The 20,699-nt window shown below is 41.7% G+C and overlaps 2 protein-coding genes across 3 annotated transcripts; both read left to right on the top strand.

The window, feature by feature from the left end:
- Positions 1–240: 240 nt before the first annotated feature.
- Positions 241–7,341, top strand: laptm4a (lysosomal protein transmembrane 4 alpha; the record flags this gene model as incomplete). The annotated part of the gene is made up of 4 exons (XM_085771710.1): positions 241–372; positions 1,383–1,478; positions 5,017–5,115; positions 6,223–7,341. Coding segments are annotated over 4 exons (402 nt in total), but the record flags the coding sequence as incomplete, so codon positions are not given.
- A 1,625-nt stretch (positions 7,342–8,966) lies between these two features.
- On the top strand, positions 8,967–18,973 carry matn3a (matrilin 3a). Of its 2 annotated transcripts, XM_085770487.1 has the most exons (5): positions 8,967–9,204; positions 11,591–12,148; positions 14,859–15,434; positions 17,441–17,566; positions 18,566–18,973. In XM_085770487.1, exons 1-5 carry the CDS (start codon positions 9,033–9,035, stop codon positions 18,742–18,744), a joined length of 1,611 nt encoding a protein of 536 aa, XP_085626613.1. In that variant the 5' UTR covers positions 8,967–9,032; the 3' UTR covers positions 18,745–18,973. The 2 variants fall into 2 exon arrangements, with proteins under 2 accessions (XP_085626613.1, XP_085626612.1); XM_085770486.1 differs by lacking the exon at positions 11,591–12,148 and having other exon boundaries at positions 8,975–9,204.
- The last annotated feature ends 1,726 nt before the right edge of the window (positions 18,974–20,699 follow it).

Raw genomic sequence — 20,699 nt, 5'->3', positions numbered from 1 at the left:
TCCAAAACCTTGACACTGAAGGAATCCTCCTGTTGTTTGTTTTGATTGTGAGACCCCTAGTGGCAGAAGTTAGGTAGTGCGCTCATAATAATAACCTGCCCACATGGAAGAATGTTAAATGAATGTGTAGAGGTTAGGTTGAAAACACAAAGCAGGAGGTTCTTTTAAAAAAAAAATGAATCAGATCTCCCCCATTGTTCAGTCACTGTTTTCCACCTTTTTCTGATTTCTTGTCTCTGATTTCTTCAGCACCGTGACGGATGGCTGATCCCGTTCTTCTGCTACCAGCTCTTTGACTTTGCCCTGAGCTGCCTGGTGGCCATCAGCTCCCTCACCTACCTGCCCAGGATCAAGGACTACCTGGACCAGCTGGTACGGCCCAGCAGCCCACACTGCTGATGTTACCTCGACACAATCGCAAAACCTCTTCATGTTTCAGCACGGACAACCAATACTGACTTTAAATAAATAAATAAATAAGATAACCAATTCACTGCATGTTTAGTTGGAGTTAGGTTATATCTGTTAAACCTACATATTCACAAATTGTGTCCATCTTCAAAAGGAAACTTTTATTCCACGTTTAAAGAAACTGAGAGGAACAATGAGGAAAAAGTAAATGAGCTGTTAACTAGCCTGTTGCTATGTTTACTTTGTTCACTATGTTGTTTCCTCAGCCTCAAGCCCTCATAGCAGTCTGGTTTATTTAAGCAATATATCACGACAGGCCGTGGTATATGCTCATTATACCATGGCTAAGGGGCGTTGTTCGGCCCGACGCGAAAAACGGTTACCAATAAAGGCAATATGGAAGAGGGATACGCAATCAATTTCATGTAGTTTTATTCAACCATAAATACATATTATCCAATAAAATAGCCTCACTGTGAAAAAAATAGTCCCACCTCTCCAGACGTTAGCTCCTAGTAGCTCTGCATCTCGTCTTTTCCTCCGCTTTTTTTCAGGTGAAAGTCACTGCTCAATCCCCTCTACCGTTGTTAACCCTGCTCGGAGGTGAAAGTTAACCTTAAACATGTGAATTCAACTACTTTAGTCCATTTTTTAACATCGTAAAAATATCAGCTGTCCTCTGCTACGGACTGCAACAGTCCGTTGTCATGGATACATGATAACAACTTCCATTCATACCAGTCGTGCGTGCCTGACGCGGAGTGATAGCCTAAGCTGTGATAAGGCTTTAGAATAGTAGCCGTGGTATATGCTCAATATACCACGGTTAACAGCCAATCAGATCGCCGGATTTCACCTTTCCGTTTTATAATGCTTATTAATTCAGCGGTAGTGTTGATGGTGATGTGAGCTGAATTAGTCTAAAGAGGTTTTATTGATTATCTGACATCGTCTGTTGTTTTCCTCCTCAGCCGGACTTCCCCTACAAGGACAACCTCCTGTCCCTGGACTCCAGCTGCCTGCTGCTCTTCGTGTTGGTCTTCTTCGCCTTCCTCATCATCCTCAAGGTGAACTGAGTGGTTATTAACGGCTGAGCCTGGTTTATGTAACGCGTAACGGTTTGTTTCATTAATGGAGGGTATAATGCACATGACGTCACGGTACTCGGAAGTCGCTGTGGAACGTCCACTGAGTGGCAGAGCCGCCAAAGTTTAAAAACGAGCAAGTAACAAAGCGATTTTCTCCGAGCCCACACAAGTCTGACATGTCTAGCTTTGCCAGCATGTAAAGCAGCATGACCTAACAGAGCTGCTAAAAATCTTGAGGATACGTCTCACTTTGACTGAGTTACATTCAAGAACCTGTTCTCAATGACGGAAAGAAAATTCACTGGAGCGGTCATTTTTTTCAATCGATCAGCTGTGTTTACCGTTTCAGGTGTCATAGTTATGATGTTTAGACAGATAAATTAGTCCTCTAACACATCCTACAGTTTGACTGGTTAGAGTTTTTCAGAATAAAAGCAGCTTGTGTTTAAGCGTCGGGAGTCACTGTCAGGACGACAGTAACAGCTGTAATCTCGTCCCTCTGCACAGTAACAGTGAGTCTGTGGCGGCGTTCACACCGGACGCGATAGACGCGAATACAATCGCGCCAGACGCTTCATTCGCGCCGCTTGGTCATTTTGGATCATTCGCGTCCATCGCGTCATTCGCGCTAGACGCTCTAGACGCTCCGCCCGTTCATTTGAAAACCGGTACTCAACCTGCTCTCTTTCCACGTCGATCGTGGGTGATATCACCACCGTTGCTGCACTGTACTTGCTGTACAAGTCTCAGAAACACCGGAAAACCACCCGCCGTCGTGCCTGGGTTCACTGTGTGTGTGTGTTTTTTTGGTTTTTTTTTTTGTTCACTCTGTGTAGAAGACGGCAGCGGTGCCCACACACAGCTCAAATACAATTAGCTGGGGCGGTGTTTAGCTCAATTGGTAGAGCACCCGCCCCATGTGTTGAGGCTATAATCCTCACTGCAGGCGACCCCGGTTCGAATCCCGCGCCGAGCGGCCCTATCCTGCATGTCATTCCCCCCCATCTCTGCCTCCCATTTCCTGTCTCTCTCGACTGTCCTGTGCATTAAAAGGCAAAAAAGCCCCCAAAAAATACTTAAAAAAAAAAAATACAATTAGCTTCTCCTTCATGTGTTGTTCAGTGTAAACAACCGTACAGAGAAGTGACGTCGTCGGCTTGAACTCGTCGCTGATTGGATGTCGTGGCGCGATGCCGCCTGAAAAGTTCAATATTTTCAACTTTACTCGCGCCGCTCCAGACGCTTCAGACGCGCCGCTTCATTCGCGCCGCGTCTCATCGCGCCAGACGCTCCATTCGCGCCGCCTCCGCCTGAATCGCGTGTCATCGCGCCTTTTACATTGATTTTCAATGTAGAGTTGCCGCTCCATTCGCGTCTATCGCGTCCGGTGTGAACGCCCTTTGTCAGTCACTCTGCAGGTACCGCGGTCACACTGTGTGTTACAGGAAGTGTCCGTGGAGCAGACGGTTTTGGGGAGCTGGTTCCTTTTGACATCAATTTGTTTTGATATAAGATATTTTATCCAGTTTATGAGTCCACTGCTATCCGCTAGCACGTTGAGGGAGGTTTGTTTTGCCACTCAGTCCGAGGGCAACGTGACGTAAACGCATACCCTCTATAGCAAACTTATATGAAAAGGACGATACTGAGTGGTTCATGATGAATGAAAGATAGTAAAATTAGAAAACTATTAATGGATTGTCCATGCGTTCAGTAAAGGAATTAATTGCTACCAATGCTACCAAGAAACATTCAGAGAATGTTTCACGAAAGAGAGCAAGGTTATGATTTAAGAGAGAAATAATATCTAAAGCAGCGGTACTCAATAGGCGGCCCGCGGGCCGCATCCGGCCCGCCGAACCTTCCAATCAGACCCGCGACTGAGTTCTACTAGTTTACATATTACTGTATACTGTATTTCTCGGGCTCCGTGCGCCTGTAAGTCAAAGCGCTGGGACATGGAAACACGTGCGCTCCGTTTGTGTGCCTGTGAGGCCCTGCACTGGGATACAGAAACGCCGACGAACCCAAATCACCATGCGCGAGTGTTTGGGGAGCGGGCTGGACTGCAGGGTTTTCCCTGCCTGTCTGCAGAGACCGTGGGTGATTTTCACCGCCGTCTTGGTTCAACTGTGTGTGCATCATGCATGGGGCCGTTCAGATGAGGCGTCTTTTGCGCGCGCTCAAACCCATTCAATGTAGCCGCGCGTCATGCACGCGCACAACTCAAAAGCCGTAGCCGCGCGCATTTGATGAGACGCAATTGTGTTTTCGTGCACGTCTGTGGCGCACAGCTGCACGACCTGCTCCCCCCCCCCCCCGCTGTTGTGTCCCGGTGCCATCGGCCTGTGTCTCTCCTACTGTTTCCCACTGAGCTCTGCCTCGTTTGACAGGTGAAGGAAGCCCGTGTGTGGAAAGACGTCGCCTCTGAGATGTAGAATGTGTATTATAGAAGAGAAACACACATTTCAGGACCAATGACTTGTATCCTCAGAACAGAGTCAGACGTCCTGTGATGGTCAGGTCATATTTAAGCTGAAAATCACAGGGCATGTCTGAGGATACAAGTCAGCAGTGTAAAGCTCCAGCATGATATGTAAATGATGATATGATAATGTCAAGATTTTTCATTTTATATCATACAAAACACCATGAAGTGTATAAATAAAAATGATGTGCTTACAAGTAAAATAAAAATATTTAAATTATTAGACGAAAAAGGTTAATTTAATTTCAATCTAGGCCTATTTGGATGTGCGGCCCCCAAGGTGTCTGTTAAGAAAAATTCTGGCCCTTCGACAAATGTATTTGAGTACCCCTGATCTAAAGGTTGGTAGAGCTCGCACAACAAAGAAAAGTTTCTGTATCACCATTTGTGGAGTAAAACTTTGGAATAATATGAGTACTGAAATCAAAAACATTTCGAGTGTAATCATGTTTAAAAAGAGACATAAAGAAATGATTCTCCAGAGGTACATTGAATAATTCACACAAGGTGTTTGCTTACTTACTATTTGGATTAAAATGTGTAATGTGTAAAATGTTTAATTAGAACATATAGTTAAATATTATATATAATTATAGGGGTAGGATTAGATAAGTTTATACTTCTTCCTACTCCTTTTCGCTCATGTAAACTGCGTTGCTTATGAGATGTTACTTTTTTTTGTGCATACATTTTTGCTGTTCACTTATTTCCTTATTATATTATTATTTTATCTTATTTATTTTATTTTTTTTACATTGTCGTTTACATGATCGAAATAAAGATATCAATCAATCAATCAATCAATCAATCAATCAATCAATCAATCAATCAATCAATCAATCAATCAATTCAAGACATGGTTTCCAGAGCCAGGCAACCACTCTGTTGTATTATCGTACCAATGACAGTGGAGCTGACTTAATATATAACTGTCAAAGTCACATTTTCCTGCATTATCAAACATGTAGAAATGAAACACCTTCAACCTGACTCCAAACATTCAAATGCAACCCTCTCTGTGCTGTGCAGGCTTACCTGATCAACTGTGTGTGGAACTGCTACAAGTACATCAACAACAGGAACATGCCAGAGATCGCCGTCTACCCCGCCTTCGAGACCCCTCCCCAGGTAAAGGAGCCGTCTGAGACAACTCTCTGACTGACCATAGGCACACCGATGAGCAGTTACACGCATGAGGCAAACACACTTCAGATGGAGCAGTGTGTGTAATACTTTAGTGAAGTCAGCAGGTGGCGTCCTGTCCCCATGGTGACAGCCTTGGTAGCCCATGGCTGCAGCCTCATTGTGTCATTGTGCATAGAAGAGCTCATCAAACTTTACTTTAGTGGGTATTGATAATAACTGTAATTTGTTAATTTCTTAGCCCTGTAGTGAAGCACAAATGTTTTACTTTATTTTTTAATACTTTATTTTGAAGTTTTCAGTTATGCAAAAGCAGTACAACTCAACTCAAGTAGAATAAATAATAAAGACAAACAAATAAATAATAATAAAATTATTTAGAAATAATTAAATAGATACAATAAAATAAAATAGACAACCTTTTTTTTTGTGATTAATTTTTTATAGAATTTTTCCATTGCATTTTTTAGAAAGAGAAAAAAAAACAGAGATATAACAAAAGTACACATGACAGGTAATAAAACAAAGAAAAACAAACAACAGCAAAACATACAAACAAACAAAAACACAGAAAAACTACGATTATAAGAAGGGCAGCAAAACAAATATAAATTCAATATGTGTAGACAAAATAGACAATCATTACATTGTGATGCTGTGTAGTTTCAAGTTTGTTACGTTTCCTAAAAGACAGAGTCCTGGATCTAATGGGATCGGTGTATCCATGGTGTTGGTCAGCGTGTCGCATGTATCGCACCAAAATGTAGTAACTTTGCGCAATGTAGCATGGTACCCTCAGCAATACTGCATCTGAAACAGATATTTGAAACTGAGGGATTATACCAGTGTAATAATTTTTGAGGGGTGAGGTAAAGTTGGTGGAGAAAATTGGAGTTGACCAGTCTGAATCTGGCATTTATAGCGGCAAATAAGCTATTCTGACACAAGTTAAACGTGAAGCACAAATGTGTATCAATATTATCAACACAGCTTCACGATCTTGTGTGCATCCTACAGAAATATCACAGTTTAATCTTCCATGTTAACACTTACTGTATTGTCTATTTGTTTCTTTCTTTCTTTCTTCTCCAGTACATCCTGCCCACCTATGAGATGGCGATGAAGATGCCAGAGAAGGAGCCCCCTCCTCCTTACATGCCCGCTTAAGCACCAGCACCGGTTGTTGCCAAGACACACGCACACATGCACACACATGCGCACACACACACACACACACCCATCATATGCATTCCTACATTCCCTCCCCTAAAACCTTTCTGAACCCCATTTACACCCTTATACCCCAACATCCCATCCCCTCTCCTTACCTCCCCCTCCTTCCCTCTCCCTCCCGCCCGACCCACTGTGTATGTGTAAGGCCACTGAAGATGCTTTGTTCAACCCGACCCGGTCCGCTGTGTTTCTATAAAGTGTCCATAGGGGTGTGAGAGGAGACAGGTGGGAAAGACTTGAGGTTCTGTGTGAAATAAAATAAATAAATAAATAAATGAGTGAATGAATGAATGTGATGACTGAAAAGCAATGGAAGCTACCAGCCCATTTCCTCTCTGGCCTTTTTTATGTCTTAGTAAAAGGGATACATGTGACAATTTAAATTGCTTGAAATGCTCTCATCAATCCAGCACCATCCTATCTATAGATTGATATATGAAGTGTAAAAAAAACAACAAAAAAAACTATTAAGACAATCCACTTATTATAGCTCTTATTGTACAATTGTGTTATGTTTTTTTCCCCTAATGGTTAATATCTAGACTATTCGTTCTCAGTCTTGAATGGAGTCTGTAGCTCTTTTTTGTCTGTTATTTATTTAGCTTTGCTGTGGTTCAGTTCACGCAACTCCCCCCCAAACACCAATACCACCACCCCTCCCCTCCCTCTGACATTTTCATCACTCTCTGCCGCCCGCCCTGATGTGTTAGCAAAGCTAGTGATTAGTTTTCCAGCTGAGTCTGACAGAAACAGCAGAGGGCACTGACGGCGGATCGATGCCTCTTTGTCTCTCTGTCACCTCAAGTCTGCAGCAAACGGCTAGTCTTGTGAACATAAGTAGTTGCATGCTTATCAAACACACCAAACCCCCTCCCCACCCCCCCCCAACCCCCTACCCACGTCCCATTACTTTAATGGTTATATGATTTTATCCTAGTGAAAACACGTTTGACTTCAATAAACATTTCAGAACATTTACATCTCCGGTTGACTCTTTTGTTCATGTCAGATATGCTGAAGTAAATTCAAACAAGACATTAACCGTAAATATTTACAGGATATTTCAAAGTTTGAATATCCTGTGACTTTGGTTCATGCAGAAATAAAAATGTTCAGTTTCTCTTCATGGCAGTTTAAGGACTTTTTCGTCCACATTGGCTTTTCTGATGGAGGTGAAATTGTTCAGTCAACTTCTGCTTCTAAGGAAAAACATTGAAACTCAAACTCTTAACATCATTGAGAAGTGAGAATGAAAACTATGCAAGTATCGGCCACCATGCACTTTCAATAGTAATTTTCATTCAGTAATAATTTTAGGTCAAATGTGTTTTTGATTTGCCCGTCACCAGGTACAATTAGCCTGAGTCAAAAGATGATTTATATTAACAAAATACAATATAAAATGTGCCTGTTAAACCTATAATTTGAAATTACACCCCAAATGTTAACATCCATCCTTGTTTGCAGACAGCTCACTCCATCATACAATCCATATTTAATTTTAAATGTTTACATCCCATCCATTTTTTTTTTTCAATCTTACTCCTCAGCCATTAAAATATCAATAGATTTGATCTGTTTGTTCACTCAGTATTTATGTAGTGAGGTTTGGTGTATGAAATTTTATATTCAAGCTAACTTTTTTTCCATCAAATTAAAAAAAAAGCCTTCAGGACTATTTACACCCTCCTGTAGGAAAAATGTATTGCATGCAAAGTTAGTTAGTTAGTTAGTTAGTTTAAGTTTATTTCGGACATGTTAAAAGAAATAAAACATAATACAGAAATAGACAGACATAACATATAAAAACTTTGCAAAAACAACATATGAACAAAAAAATATATATATATATATATATAATAAAAAAAATAAAATAAAATAATTGAAAATAAAAGTAATTTGATTTTTTTGTTTTGTTTGTTTGTTTCATATCCGAAAAGGAGTGGGAAGAAGTAAAACTTATTTACTCCCACCCCTTATTCATAAATTATCTATCAAGTTATCTAGTCATTATTACTTGAATTTATCTATCAAATTATCTAGTCATTATAATCTATACAGTAAGTTAATTTATGAGTTATTTAACTGGATTTATTCTAATATATTCTTATATTTATATTTATATACATATAGATTTATTCTAACATGATTGATGATGATTACTAATCTTTATCTCTCTATATAGTCATATAGTACATATAAAAAAGTTAATTGTAGTAGATATGAAAATCCAAGTACTACATTTTGAGATTGTTTTCTGTTTCTGGTGGAGTTGTCACATCTCTGAGTGGTACTAGAGAGTCGACCTCTGTATTTCTTAAATCTTGGCTTCAACCTCGATCACGATGAGGAAATCGGCTTTCCAGAAAAAAAAACAAAAAAAAAACGGGAGGGCGGGAAACATCTATCAAGTTGTAAATCTCCCCCGGCCCAGACTTTTGTGATTAGGACAGATTATTTAAATCTTTTTACATAAAGTCCTCCACATACCATTGTTTACCGTGGCATGCAGGTCATGTCCGTCCCACCACTGGATTGGGTGGATGGTTTGACGTGTTGCACCGAGAGCTGCTCATAATGAGGAGGCGGTCGGGACCCTCGGAGACAGAGAGCAGCAGACACTGACTGACTGGACAGACCACTGGAGGACTCTTGTGTGTGCAGATAAGATGAAGTCTTTCCCCTGGAGCCTCGTCTACTGTGCTTCCCTGCTGCTGTCTGATGTACTGGGCACATACCACCACCACCACGGTGCCGCAGACCCTCACCTCATCGCTGCACAAAGCTACGCTCAAACCAGGAGTAACGGCCGACCACCACACAGGACCCTGAATCCATCAAGTAGGTTTCACTGGAGCCTCAAAATACCTGTTTACTCCTCCTGAAGGAAAGTTTCAGCTGTTAGTTTCTAGAACAGCTGGAAGAAATCCAGTAAAATTGGTACAGTAAAAGAAACACTAGTGTGTAATAAGTAAGAAAACTACATTTACTTAAATATTGTACTGAGGCAAGTACAGATGTTTGTTAGTTGCTTGAGTATTTCTATTCTACTAGTCATTTCTTCTACTCAACTACAAGAAATGCTGCACTTTTTACTCCACTCATTTTTATTTAATAGTATCCTTTGTTTTTTCAAAATAAGACTGTGTAGTGAAAATTACTCTTTTAAGTTTAGACTTACAAATACTTGTATAAAAAATTTTAATTAAGGTTTTTGAAGTCACAGTTGCATCAAAGAGATATTTAATCTCGAATCTAATATTGTTATATGTAATAACATCAATCACACTTTTTTCCTGCAGAACAAGTATTTGTACTTTGATACTTTAAAGCAGATATCAGTGGAATGTTTTTGTTAATATAAGTCCTAAATAGTCCTATTTTCCGTCAGCAATCACTTACATGAAGTATTTCAGCCTAAACACGAGTCTCTCCGTCACTCTGCTCTGCTGTAACCCGAGGAGAAAATTTTCCTTGTGGGATACAAGTGTTATCCAATGAGGGGAGAGAACGGCATGAAGGGCTGTGTGTGCAGCCAAGGGATGCGCGTGAATGTGGTGACGTAGCACGAGGACCAATTGATGCCTGACAAGGGCGGGGGCTGCTAACTCATGGTGCGTTCAAGGAAACTCGTACTTTGTGTTTTTCCTTCCTGTGAAGTCATACCAGTTCGATCTGGTACGAGTTCACGGGTCGGAAGTTACGAGTGGCCGTTATAGGGAACTTTCACAGACAACAGGACGGTAAAAACACGAGCTACGGGTTACCTGGAACGCTACCAAGTCGTAGTTGTGACTTGAAGCTGTAACTTACGGTTTCAAAAGCCTGCCTTGAACACAGCATTAGCCGAAACGGCCGTGCCACTGATATCTGCTTTAAGTACATTTAGGCGATAATACTTATTATACAGGATTTTAGGTGTAAAACTTTAACTTCTGTTGCAACTTTAACTTATGTCACAGATTTTTGTTCAGCTTTCAAAATTAAATTGTGCTCAAGTGAAGTTCAAGATATTACTCTATACGATACATTCATTGTATGTATAAGCAGCATTTCGATGTAATGTAAAGGTAGTTTTTACTTAGACCTCTTTATGTGCTGTTTTGTGTAGAAAATGTATCCTGCCAAAAAAAAAGCAGTGGAGTTAAAAGTTCAGTATTTTCCAAAGTAAAGGTTAATATAACAAAATTTACTTTAATGCAAATTGTTTTGTAAGTTGGTTTTGGTAATTACACATTCAGATGGTTATATCTAAGCCTAGCGAGAGCCAATATTTTGTCTTTCAATAATCTAACCAACAGTATAACAACAAAATTTTATACTTTATGCAAGTACAACATTGCATGGAATCTAAATTCTTAACTGGGAGGTTTCACAAGCACTGTACAGTACAATTGAAACCAACCAGGTGGCTGAATGTACACTCATGCTTTAAAGGGATAGTAGTATTTTTTGGGGGGTTGTATGATCTACAAATAGCCCCTAAGTACTTTAATTGCAGTAGAAGACTCTCTGCACTCCTCCCGTTAGCAACGCCAGCCCATAATAGCCCTGCCCAGAGATTTACAACATACATTGTTGTGAATGGACCCAAAGAAACGGCCTATTTTCGTGGTCTAAAAGAGGTTTTACCTGAAAAAAAAAACCCAGTTCCATTGTTCGCTATAATATAATTTTTTCCAGCCCCTCAAAGTGCAGAAAAAACGCTGTTTTTATTTGGAGCTAACCAACTGCTGATCGGCGGGCGCTAACCCTGGGCGGAGGGATACGTGAGTTGGTTAGGTCCAAATAAAAACTGCGTTTTTCCTGCACTTTGAGGGGCTGGAAAAAATTTAATTATAGCGAACAATGGAACTGTGTATTTTTTTTCAGGTAAAACCTCTTTTAGGCCGTGAAAATAGGCCGTTTCTTTGGGTCCATTCACAACACTGTATGTTGTAAATCTCTGGGCAGGGCTATGGGCTGGCGTTGCTAACGGGAGGAGTGCAGAGAGTCTGCTACTGCAATTAAAGTACTTAGGGGCTATTTGTAGATCATACAACCCCACTTTAAAAAAAATGATACTATCCCTTTAACTAATCTAAGCAAACGTCATTGTTGTTGTCTATTTCACAAACAACTTTCTATCTACACAGTTGTATCTTACACACAGACAGCTCTCTCTGTCGCCCTTTCAACCTACTAATGTTCTCTCTATCACTTTTCCTTTCTGGTGGTTTTCCTGTAGTTCACAGAAGTGACTACACGTATAGAGGAGGGTATCACTACCACTACCAGCCACCAAGGATCCCTCCACCGGTAGTGTATCGACCTATTCCCCTCTCTCCACCGGTGACTTACCACAGACCCCCGGCCCTGGCCCCCATGCCGCCTTACCACCACAGGTTCGCAGGGCCGGTGGCGCCTCAAACGCACCACATATACAAAGGTCTATCTCCACCTCTAGTTTACCATCCACACCAAAGGGTCAAAGGCCCGTTTATTCACAAATTTAAAGGTCCATGTCCCACAAAGTCAGCAGCCCCCCCCACCACGGTACCAACGCCCCCTGTGGTACCCATACCCCTCCTCCCTATCATCCTCCTCCCAACTTCACCAGCGCCAACACTGCCGCCAACCCTCCCTGCAGCAGCAGCAGCAACTACTACTACGGTGGCGCCGCTGACAACCATCATGCCGGTGGTGGTGACCACAGAGCCGCCAGTGGAGACCACCGCTCCTCCTGTGACGCTACCGGTCAGTACCCAAAGCGGCTCCATCACCACCATCAGTCCTGTGGAGACAGGTAGAATATTACCAGTCAGGTTTTTCCATCCCATCATAAAAAAAATAATGCTCCTCCAATAATGCTTTTCAGGTCAGATAATTTGGTTTTGATTCAGAAACTAGCAAAAAAAAACATATTTTCCTTCTGCCTGAAATGTTTGATGCCACTCTTATGTCTGTCTGTGAAATAAACCTAAAGCCAGCATGTAGTTAGCTTAGCTCCATCCAAAGACAGAGTCAACCTACCAGCTAACATCTGGAAACACTGTACCTTAGGTGTTCGAGCATCAGATTAAGGCAGAAGTAAGCGATCCGGTGGTTTTGGCTAACTTCTTGTCACCCAATGGAGTTAGCAGTCCCCGCCCTCGTCCCTTCGTCACCACATTCACGCACATCCCTTGGCTGCACACACAGAGAGGACCGCCCCTTTATGCCGTTCTCTCTCCTCATTGGATAAAGGTTGTAGGATACAAGGAAAGTTTTCTCCTCGGTAGTGATGTTCGATACCACAAATTTCCTTTCCGATCTGATACTGAGTAAAATTCAGGCTGGTATCGCCGATACCGATCCGATACCGATACTTTGTGCAAATGCACCTAATGTGCCTGGTAAATGTAATAAAATAAAATAAAAAGTACTGTATTTCAAGTCATAGCTTCCTATCCTAAGGATGCAAGACTTCAGAGTAACATATTTACTTTAAACTCTGAACTATATTGAGGTAGTGGCCTCGTTTAGAATAGCCTATAGCCGACAATAGTGTTTCAAACACTAAAAAAAGAACATAAGTAAATATAATAAATATAATAAAACCATGAATTAAATTTAAAAAATGATAAACAAACATAATATTTATATATATTTTTTTATGTATTTATTTATAATATTGTTTATTAGTTTCCCACAGATATTACAGACTTCGTCTTCACTGTTTGTGGCGCTGAAATACCTCCACACCTGACTCCTCTCCGCTCCACCATTGACTCTAGTCTACACAGACTGACTTTGTGAGCAGCATGCTGCTGCGCTTACACGTTACGCACTTACCCAGGCGGAAGAAAAAGTAGTTCCTACCAACCGCGTGTCATTTAGACAAGATCTCAATAGTTTAGTCACTTTCCACTGTGTTCCTGTTAATGATATGCATTCCCACAAATGACTTAAGTATCAAAAGTATCGCTATTTTCATTTGAGTATCGATTCTAGAGCATACAAACCTGGTATCGGAAGTATCGATATTTCAGTATCGATCTGCACATCACTACTCCTCGGCTTACAGCAGAGCAGAGTGACTGACAGACCCGTGTTTCGGACCAAACACTCTATATAAGTGATTGCTGTCGGAAGATATAACTATGACTTATATTAACACAAAAATTCCGCTTACTTCTGCTTTAATCATCACAAATCAATGGATATGACACAGTGAAGTTGAGTCAGATCAAGTTTTGTTGTGTTGAGTAGGCTATGCTGCCATTATGGCCACAACTCTTATCTTGTGAAAGAAATAATGTAAAATGAACTGACTTCCTGGTTAAATGGAGGTTAAATAACTAGAATAAAGATATAACAGAGTGGTATCAATGTGTAAATAAAGGTATTTCCCCCCCAAAATTAAGCTAATGCCTTTAAAAAAAAAAGTAGTTTAGCTGCAGCTACTAAAGAAGGCAGCAAGCTGAGTTCACACTTACTTTAAAAACGAGGGAGAATCTGATGTTAAACAATGAATGTGTAGTTTTGTGTGCTGTTTGTGTAAGTGGTTGGTCAGGCAGGGCTCCTAACACTGTCTCCATCTCTAGGTGTGATGTCACTTTTTATGTTTGGGCATCAAGCATCCTTTTCATTCAGGGCCATGAGATGAAAGGATCAGATCAACGAGAAGTCTCTGAGGGACTGTTGAAGCTCTGAAATGATGCACAGTATGTCTTACTGAGGCATACTCTATCATTTCAGCAGAAAAACCTTTTTATCTTCACACTGTGGTGATGCAAAAACATGCCCTGTGTTGTTGTGCATCCCAAAGTCGTCTGTTTTTTTTTTTTTTTTTGATAATCAACTGTGTCAAGGTTGAATCTGATAGTTTTACATGTTTCTGTCTGAATGATGAACTGGGTTTGAGAATTAAATGGACTTAAAGCAGACGTAAGCGATCCGGTCGTTTTGGCTAATGCTGCGTTCCAGGCAGGCTTTTGAAACCGTAAATTACAGCTTCAAGTCACAACTTACGACTTTGTAGCGTTCCAGGCAACCCACTCGTGTTTTTCCGACCTGTTTTACCGGTGAAAGTCACTATAACGGCCACTCGTAATTTCCGACCCGTGAACTCGCACCAGATCGAACTGGTACGACTTCACAGGTCGGAAAAACACGAGTTACGGGTTGCCTTGAACGCACCATAACGTCTTGTCAGCCGATGGAGTTAGCAGCCCCCGCCCTCGTCATGGATCTATTGGTCCTCGTCGCTACGTCACCACATTCACGCGCATCCCTTGGCTGCACACACAGCCCTTCATGCCGTTCTCTCTCCTCATTGGATAAAACTTGTAGGATACGAGAAAAGTTTTCTCCTCGGCTCTGAGCAGAGCAGAGTGACTGACAGACCCGTGTTTCGGTCCAAACACTCTATGTAAGTGATTGCTGTCGGAAGATATAACTATTTAAGACTTATATTAACACAAAAATATCGCTTACTTCTGCTTTAATCCTGCCATGGTTTGGTTGATCACCAGAAACAGACTCTCAGTGCAGAAGCCGCATCCTGGACCTGGTCTTCATCATCGACAGTTCTCGCAGCGTTCGTCCCGGTGAGTTTGAGAAGGTCAAGATCTTCCTGGCCGACATGGTCGACACTCTGGACGTGGGCTCGGAGAACACCAGAGTGGCCGTGGTCAACTACGCCAGCACGGTGAAGATAGAGTTCCTGCTCAAGGACCACTTCAACAAGCCCGACATGAAGAAAGCCATCACCCGCATCGAGCCCCTGGCCGCCGGCACCATGACCGGCCTCGCCATCAGAACCGCGGTGAACGAGGCCTTCACCGAGCCGTCCGGCGCGAGACCTCGCTCCAGGAACATCGCCAAGGTGGCCATCATCGTGACGGACGGGAGGCCTCAAGACCAAGTGGAGGAGGTGTCCGCGACGGCCCGGGCCGCAGGCATCGAGATCTACGCCGTCGGGGTGGACCGCGCCGACATGCGCTCGCTGCAGCAGATGGCCAGCGTCCCTCTGGAGGACCACGTCTTCTACGTCGAGACGTACGGCGTCATCGAGAAGCTCACCTCCAAGTTCAGGGAGACGCTGTGTGGTAGGACAAAGTCGAGGAGCCGCTCGGCTGCCGGCGAGACGTTTTCCCGCCATTAAAGGGATAGTAGCATTTTTTTTTAAGTGGGGTTGTATGATCTACAAATAGCCCCTAAGTACTTTAATTGCAGTAGAAGACTCTCTACACTCTTCCCGTTAGCAACGCCAGCCCATAGCCCTGCCCAGAGATTTACAACATACATTGTTGTGAATGGACCCAAAGAAACGGCCTATTTTCGTGGCCTAAAAGAGGTTTTACCTGGAAAAAAAAAAACACAGCTCCTCAAAGTGCAGGAAAAACGCAATTTTTATTTGGACCTAACCAACTGCTGATCGGCGGGCGCTAACCCTGGGCTGGAGAGATACGCGAGTCGGTTAGGTCCAAATAAAAACTGTGTTTTTCTTGTACTTTGAAGGGCTGGAAAAAATTATATTATAGCGAACAATGGAACTGTGTATTTTTTTTTCAGGTAAAACCTCTTTTAGGCCACGAAAATAGGCTGTTTCTTTGGGTCCATTCACAACACTGTATGTTGTAAATCTCTGGGCAGGGCTGGCGTTGCTAACGGGAGGAGTGCAGAGAGTCTTCTACTGCAATTAAAGTACTTAGGGGCTATTTGTAGATCATACAACCCCACTTTAAAAAAATGCTACTATCCCTTTAACCCCCCTAGTTCTAGTTCCTCAGTAAGGGGCACCTACAGTCTCCAGGGGGGTTGTTTCAGTTTGTGGATCATTTACGCTGTTATTTATTGGTGAATTATAAACTTTGAAATCGGCAGACGCCCTCAACCCCCACATGGACTGCAGATGTCGGCACTAGAACCTGCTTGTAGCTGCAAAGCTAAACCTATGGAAAGTCTTGGGGGCCATGCAAACCCTAAACTTTCAGCTTCTGTTTTAAGCAAAAAATATATATAAATGTTGATCATTAGTTGTTTTGCAATCAAAGCTTCATTGTAGATTGCTTACACCTTGCTCCTTTTTTTATTTTAAATTATTAAAATGTACAGTAGAATGAAATGAAATTAATCTCATTTTAATTTTAAAGGTACAGTGTGTAATTTATTTGGCTTTTTATTAGCAAAAATCAAATATTGCTTTCATAAACACATATTTGCCGACGTTTAATCACAATCGCATACAAATGAAAGCTTTCTCGTAACTTAGAATGAGTTAAATACAAAGATGGCGGTGCACCCAACCAACGCTGCCATAAGCATCCCCATCTTTGAATGCAGTAGCCGAAAGGGGACAAACTTGGTTCAATAAACTTTACGTAACAACACAGACGCACGTATGCAGTATACAGGTACGCGGGTTATTTGTAGCGCCGCTTATTTCGTTTAATAAATGGACCGCTCCAGTTCGACTGTAGCTGTTTACAGAGCTAAAAGCGTTAACAGTGGTAACGGAGCTAATGGCGCTAACGTTGATAACACCTTAACAGGCAGCTAACAGGCATTTTCGGCAGTATTGGAGTCATTTCCGAAGTTTTTCATCCTCTGACTGTCACTTTACCAACGGGAGGGGTGAGTGCGAATGACCGAGTTAGCGCTGCAATCTAGAATCTGAAGACTAGATGTCACTGTTCCTTTCCCATTTTATACACTGGACCTTTAAAACTTGTCACTAATTGTATAGAACTTGTTGCTGATTATTACTCTAGGATTTCACGGACTTCACGGCTTATGTGCTTCTGCTGTTGACCTGATTTTGTTATCGTGTTGCTGTCTGATGTTTGTCTTCTAATCCAGCTCAGTTATAAAATCGTGTTTCACTGTACCTGTCCTGTAACTGTTGCACTTCAGGGTTGTGTGATTGTGTGTGAACCTCATCAGCTCTTCAACTGACCTTGGCTGAGATGTCGTGACATGTGGTCAAGTACACACAAATATGACTATGTCAGCATGTCGTGATGTCCTACAGTACACTGTGATGCTGGCACATGATGAAGCTGCTCTCATTCTGCCATCTTGACAGCTCCGTCCTAAATCTGGCTCATTCCAGGTCTGGACCCCTGCGCCGCGGGAAACGACTGCGAACACATCTGTGTCAGCAGCAACGCCTCCTTTTACTGCAAGTGCCGGGCCGGTTATATCTTGAATGCAGACAAGAAAACCTGTTCCCTGAAACGTAAGAGCACATTGTGTGGTTATTTTTTGCAGGTGACATGACCTTCTAGCTGAGATGCCACTGCAGTCCAAGAGTTTAAAGTAGCCTATGCATGCTTTAAGCTTTATAGGGATAGTTCAACATTTTGGCAAATTGGCCCATTGCCATAATCCTTATATAGTTTTAGGAGTAGGTTTGTTACCTTTAATTGTCGGTGCAAGCTATTTTTAGAACAGCGGAGCAGAGCCGCGAGCTGCTCAGAGCTACGCTACGGAGGCTCATGGGATTTCTTGGTTTCCCTCATCAAACTCATCAAATACACAATCCAACAACTCCAAAACGCTCTGGTGGACAAGTTGTGACCTGCACATTCACCACGCTATGAGATAATAACAGAACGTTACGCGACGGAGTTGTTTTAGAGGGAAATTCGTGCAAAACCACTGATGCGTGTTCCCGTTGGGGGCAGTTTTTCTCGTAACGTCCCGTTATTATCTCATAGCGTGGTGAATGTGCAGGTCACAACTTGACCACCAGAGCGTTTTGGAGTTGTTGGATTGTGTATTTGATGAGTTTGATGAGGGAAACCAAGAAATCCCATTAGTCTCCGTAGCGTAGCTCTGAGCAGCTCACGGCTCTGCTCCGCCGTTCTAAAAATAGCTTGCACCGACAATTAAAGGTAACAAACCTACTGCTAAAACTATAGGGATTATGGCAAGGGGCCAATTTGCCAAAATGTTGAACTATCCCTTTAAGATCACTGTGCATAAGATTTTGGATAAATATTGGATAATTATCAGGTCATTTTACAAGTGGATATCATGTGTGGAAAGATGTCAGTGGTGAATAATGTGGATTATTTAAGGAAGTGTATTTAGTGAGAGTGTATTTGTTTCGTCTTTGGTTTTTCTTCTTGAACAGAAACCTCTCTGGAAAAAAAAAAGAGTGTGTACTGTGCACTTTTTCACTCCCCCACACACACTATCTGTTACATTGATGTGATATTTGCTTTCTCCCTAGCCCAACCGGTGAAGGCGGAGGTGGTAGTGGATCCCTGTAAATGTGAAGCCAGGCTGGCTTTCCAGAAGCAGACGCAGGCGGCCATCCAGCAGCTCACAGCCAAGCATATCCTTTGTGTTGTTTCAGGTGGAGGACGCTTTATTATAAACAACAGTCGCTGCTGCAGCACGACTCACTGAGCCGACAGCTGCCGGTTATTCCTACACTGCTGGGATTTGTTATTGTAATATGAATTAACAGCGTGTCGTGTGTATTTTTTAAGACTGAGCGTGTCTCATCTTGCTGTAGTTGTGGCCTGTGAATGTGTTTTTGAATGAGTTTTTCCTTGACTGACCTCACTCGCCGATGTGTCTGGGAGAATAGAGCGTCTGGAGAACATGGTGGGCCGAGTTTAAAGCTGGACACAGGGGTGAGTGTTGGCAGCTTTCGTTTTACTCTTGGGGGAGAGAAGGGGGAAAAAAAGCCTCCCACCCACCTCACAGTTTGACCTTGTGTTTATTTACTCTCTGCAGGAGCAGCTAACTGGTTTTGTTTCCTGTCAGCAGCAGCAGCAGCAGCAGCAGCAGAACCACCGTGGATTCACTGCAACATCCACATCTGCTTCCTGTCGTCTGCCTCCACCCATCACTGCTGCACCTCCTCCGAAGCTGTGATTCATACACCGGTATCCCTCATGTTACTCACTGTTTCTATGGACTGTTACTCAACAACACCCACTGTTCATCTGGAAGTCGTTTTTTTTTTTTTTTAAATCAACATTAAATGAAATGTTTTGAAACTGCTGTAAAAGCTACTTATAATATTTTTTCCCAATACTAATATGATCATGGTGTGATGTTAAATAACCAAAGATAATTAGTTATTACTTTCACTGTTTTCTCTGTACTGTATTATGACTGTCTTGTGTCAAGTTTGTATAAAGATACATATTGTATATAGTGTAGTTATTTGTGAAAATGGATTAAGAATTGGATTAAATAGAACAATTACTTTATGCTCTGAGGCAACCAGAATGCAAAAGGTTATACTTCACTAATATTTTGCCCTTTTTTTCCCTTTGTTATATACTTTCCATAATAAGTGATATACTGTATGTTGGTGAATCCCTTAAGGTGACATGTAATGTTTGTTAAAATCTATGAATATAATACAACACAAATTGGACAATAAAATAATCATACAGATGTTTGCAGTGCACTTTTTTTGGTCTTTATAACACTTTGGAGTATAACACTGACAATATTATATGTAAAAATGACACTTTCATGAGGTTATATAGTGACACTATGAGATAAAATGAAAACATTAAACCTGAATTAGAAGCACACAAAGTGCCTTTTGAGGCTGAATACATCAGACTGTGAAGTCTACTAGATATATAAGTGAGAAAAGTAGTTTATAAGCGTCAAAAATATGGTTTTAGCATGATTACAATCCTATACACAAGTTGAATCCATTAACTATTTAATTCAAGATCTACTCATTTTCTATGTTGAGTTATAAGTTTGCATTATTAAAGCTGAACAAGTCAATTCACATTGGTAAAAAAACAGATAATTATAACAAATAAGATATTCTATCTTTATACAACCTATTTATCATCAGTCTATAAATCATTTGTGAAAACTGACATAACACTGCTCTGTGTGTAGAGAGGAGACTTTACATCACATGTTCCTGTGAAACTGTAAATGTCTGTGACATGCATGTATTTCTGTGTCAATATGGAAAGATAAATATGATGGTACAGCTCTGACATTTCTCTTTACAATGTGCTATAATTCACTCTAACCTCTCAAAAACTGCCAACCCACTTTGATACATGGGGTCAGGGCCAAATCGTTACCTAAGCCCCCGACTGTTTTTACTCAGAAACACAACACAACACCAAGAAAAAACATGAAGCTGGTTTAAAGTCTATGGCAGATCTGTGTGGACACTATTTTAATTATTGTAACTTCACCTTTCTTTTTGTGTCTTGTTATCGCCATCACGTGTGTTTTTTACACCCTTAGTGTTTCCAGTAAAACAACAGACAGAGGTCACGATGTTTCCTCTGGAATGAGTTGGCTTGTTTGCCTGCAACAGGACTGACAACAGAGCTCCTCTGTCTGCGACGTCTGTGTGAGGCGGA

This window comes from Trachurus japonicus, chromosome 24 (genome assembly GCF_045865225.1).
Source record: "Trachurus japonicus isolate A0001 chromosome 24, Traja_1.0".
In the NCBI taxonomy this organism is placed as follows: Eukaryota; Metazoa; Chordata; class Actinopteri; order Carangiformes; family Carangidae; genus Trachurus; species Trachurus japonicus.
The sequence above is the reverse complement of the archived record's forward strand: the minus strand, read 5'-3'. Positions and strand labels throughout refer to the sequence as shown.

Excerpts from the sequence above, each read along its gene's own strand:
- matn3a (XM_085770487.1), top strand. The coding sequence starts at position 9,033 with ATGAAGTCTTTCCCCTGGAGCCTCGTCTACTGTGCTTCCCTGCTGCTG. Across the intron at positions 9,205-11,590 it reads CAGGACCCTGAATCCATCAA|TTCACAGAAGTGACTACACG; the intron begins GTAGGTTTCACT and ends GTTTTCCTGTAG. Across the intron at positions 15,435-17,440 it reads GTTCAGGGAGACGCTGTGTG|GTCTGGACCCCTGCGCCGCG; the intron begins GTAGGACAAAGT and ends GGCTCATTCCAG.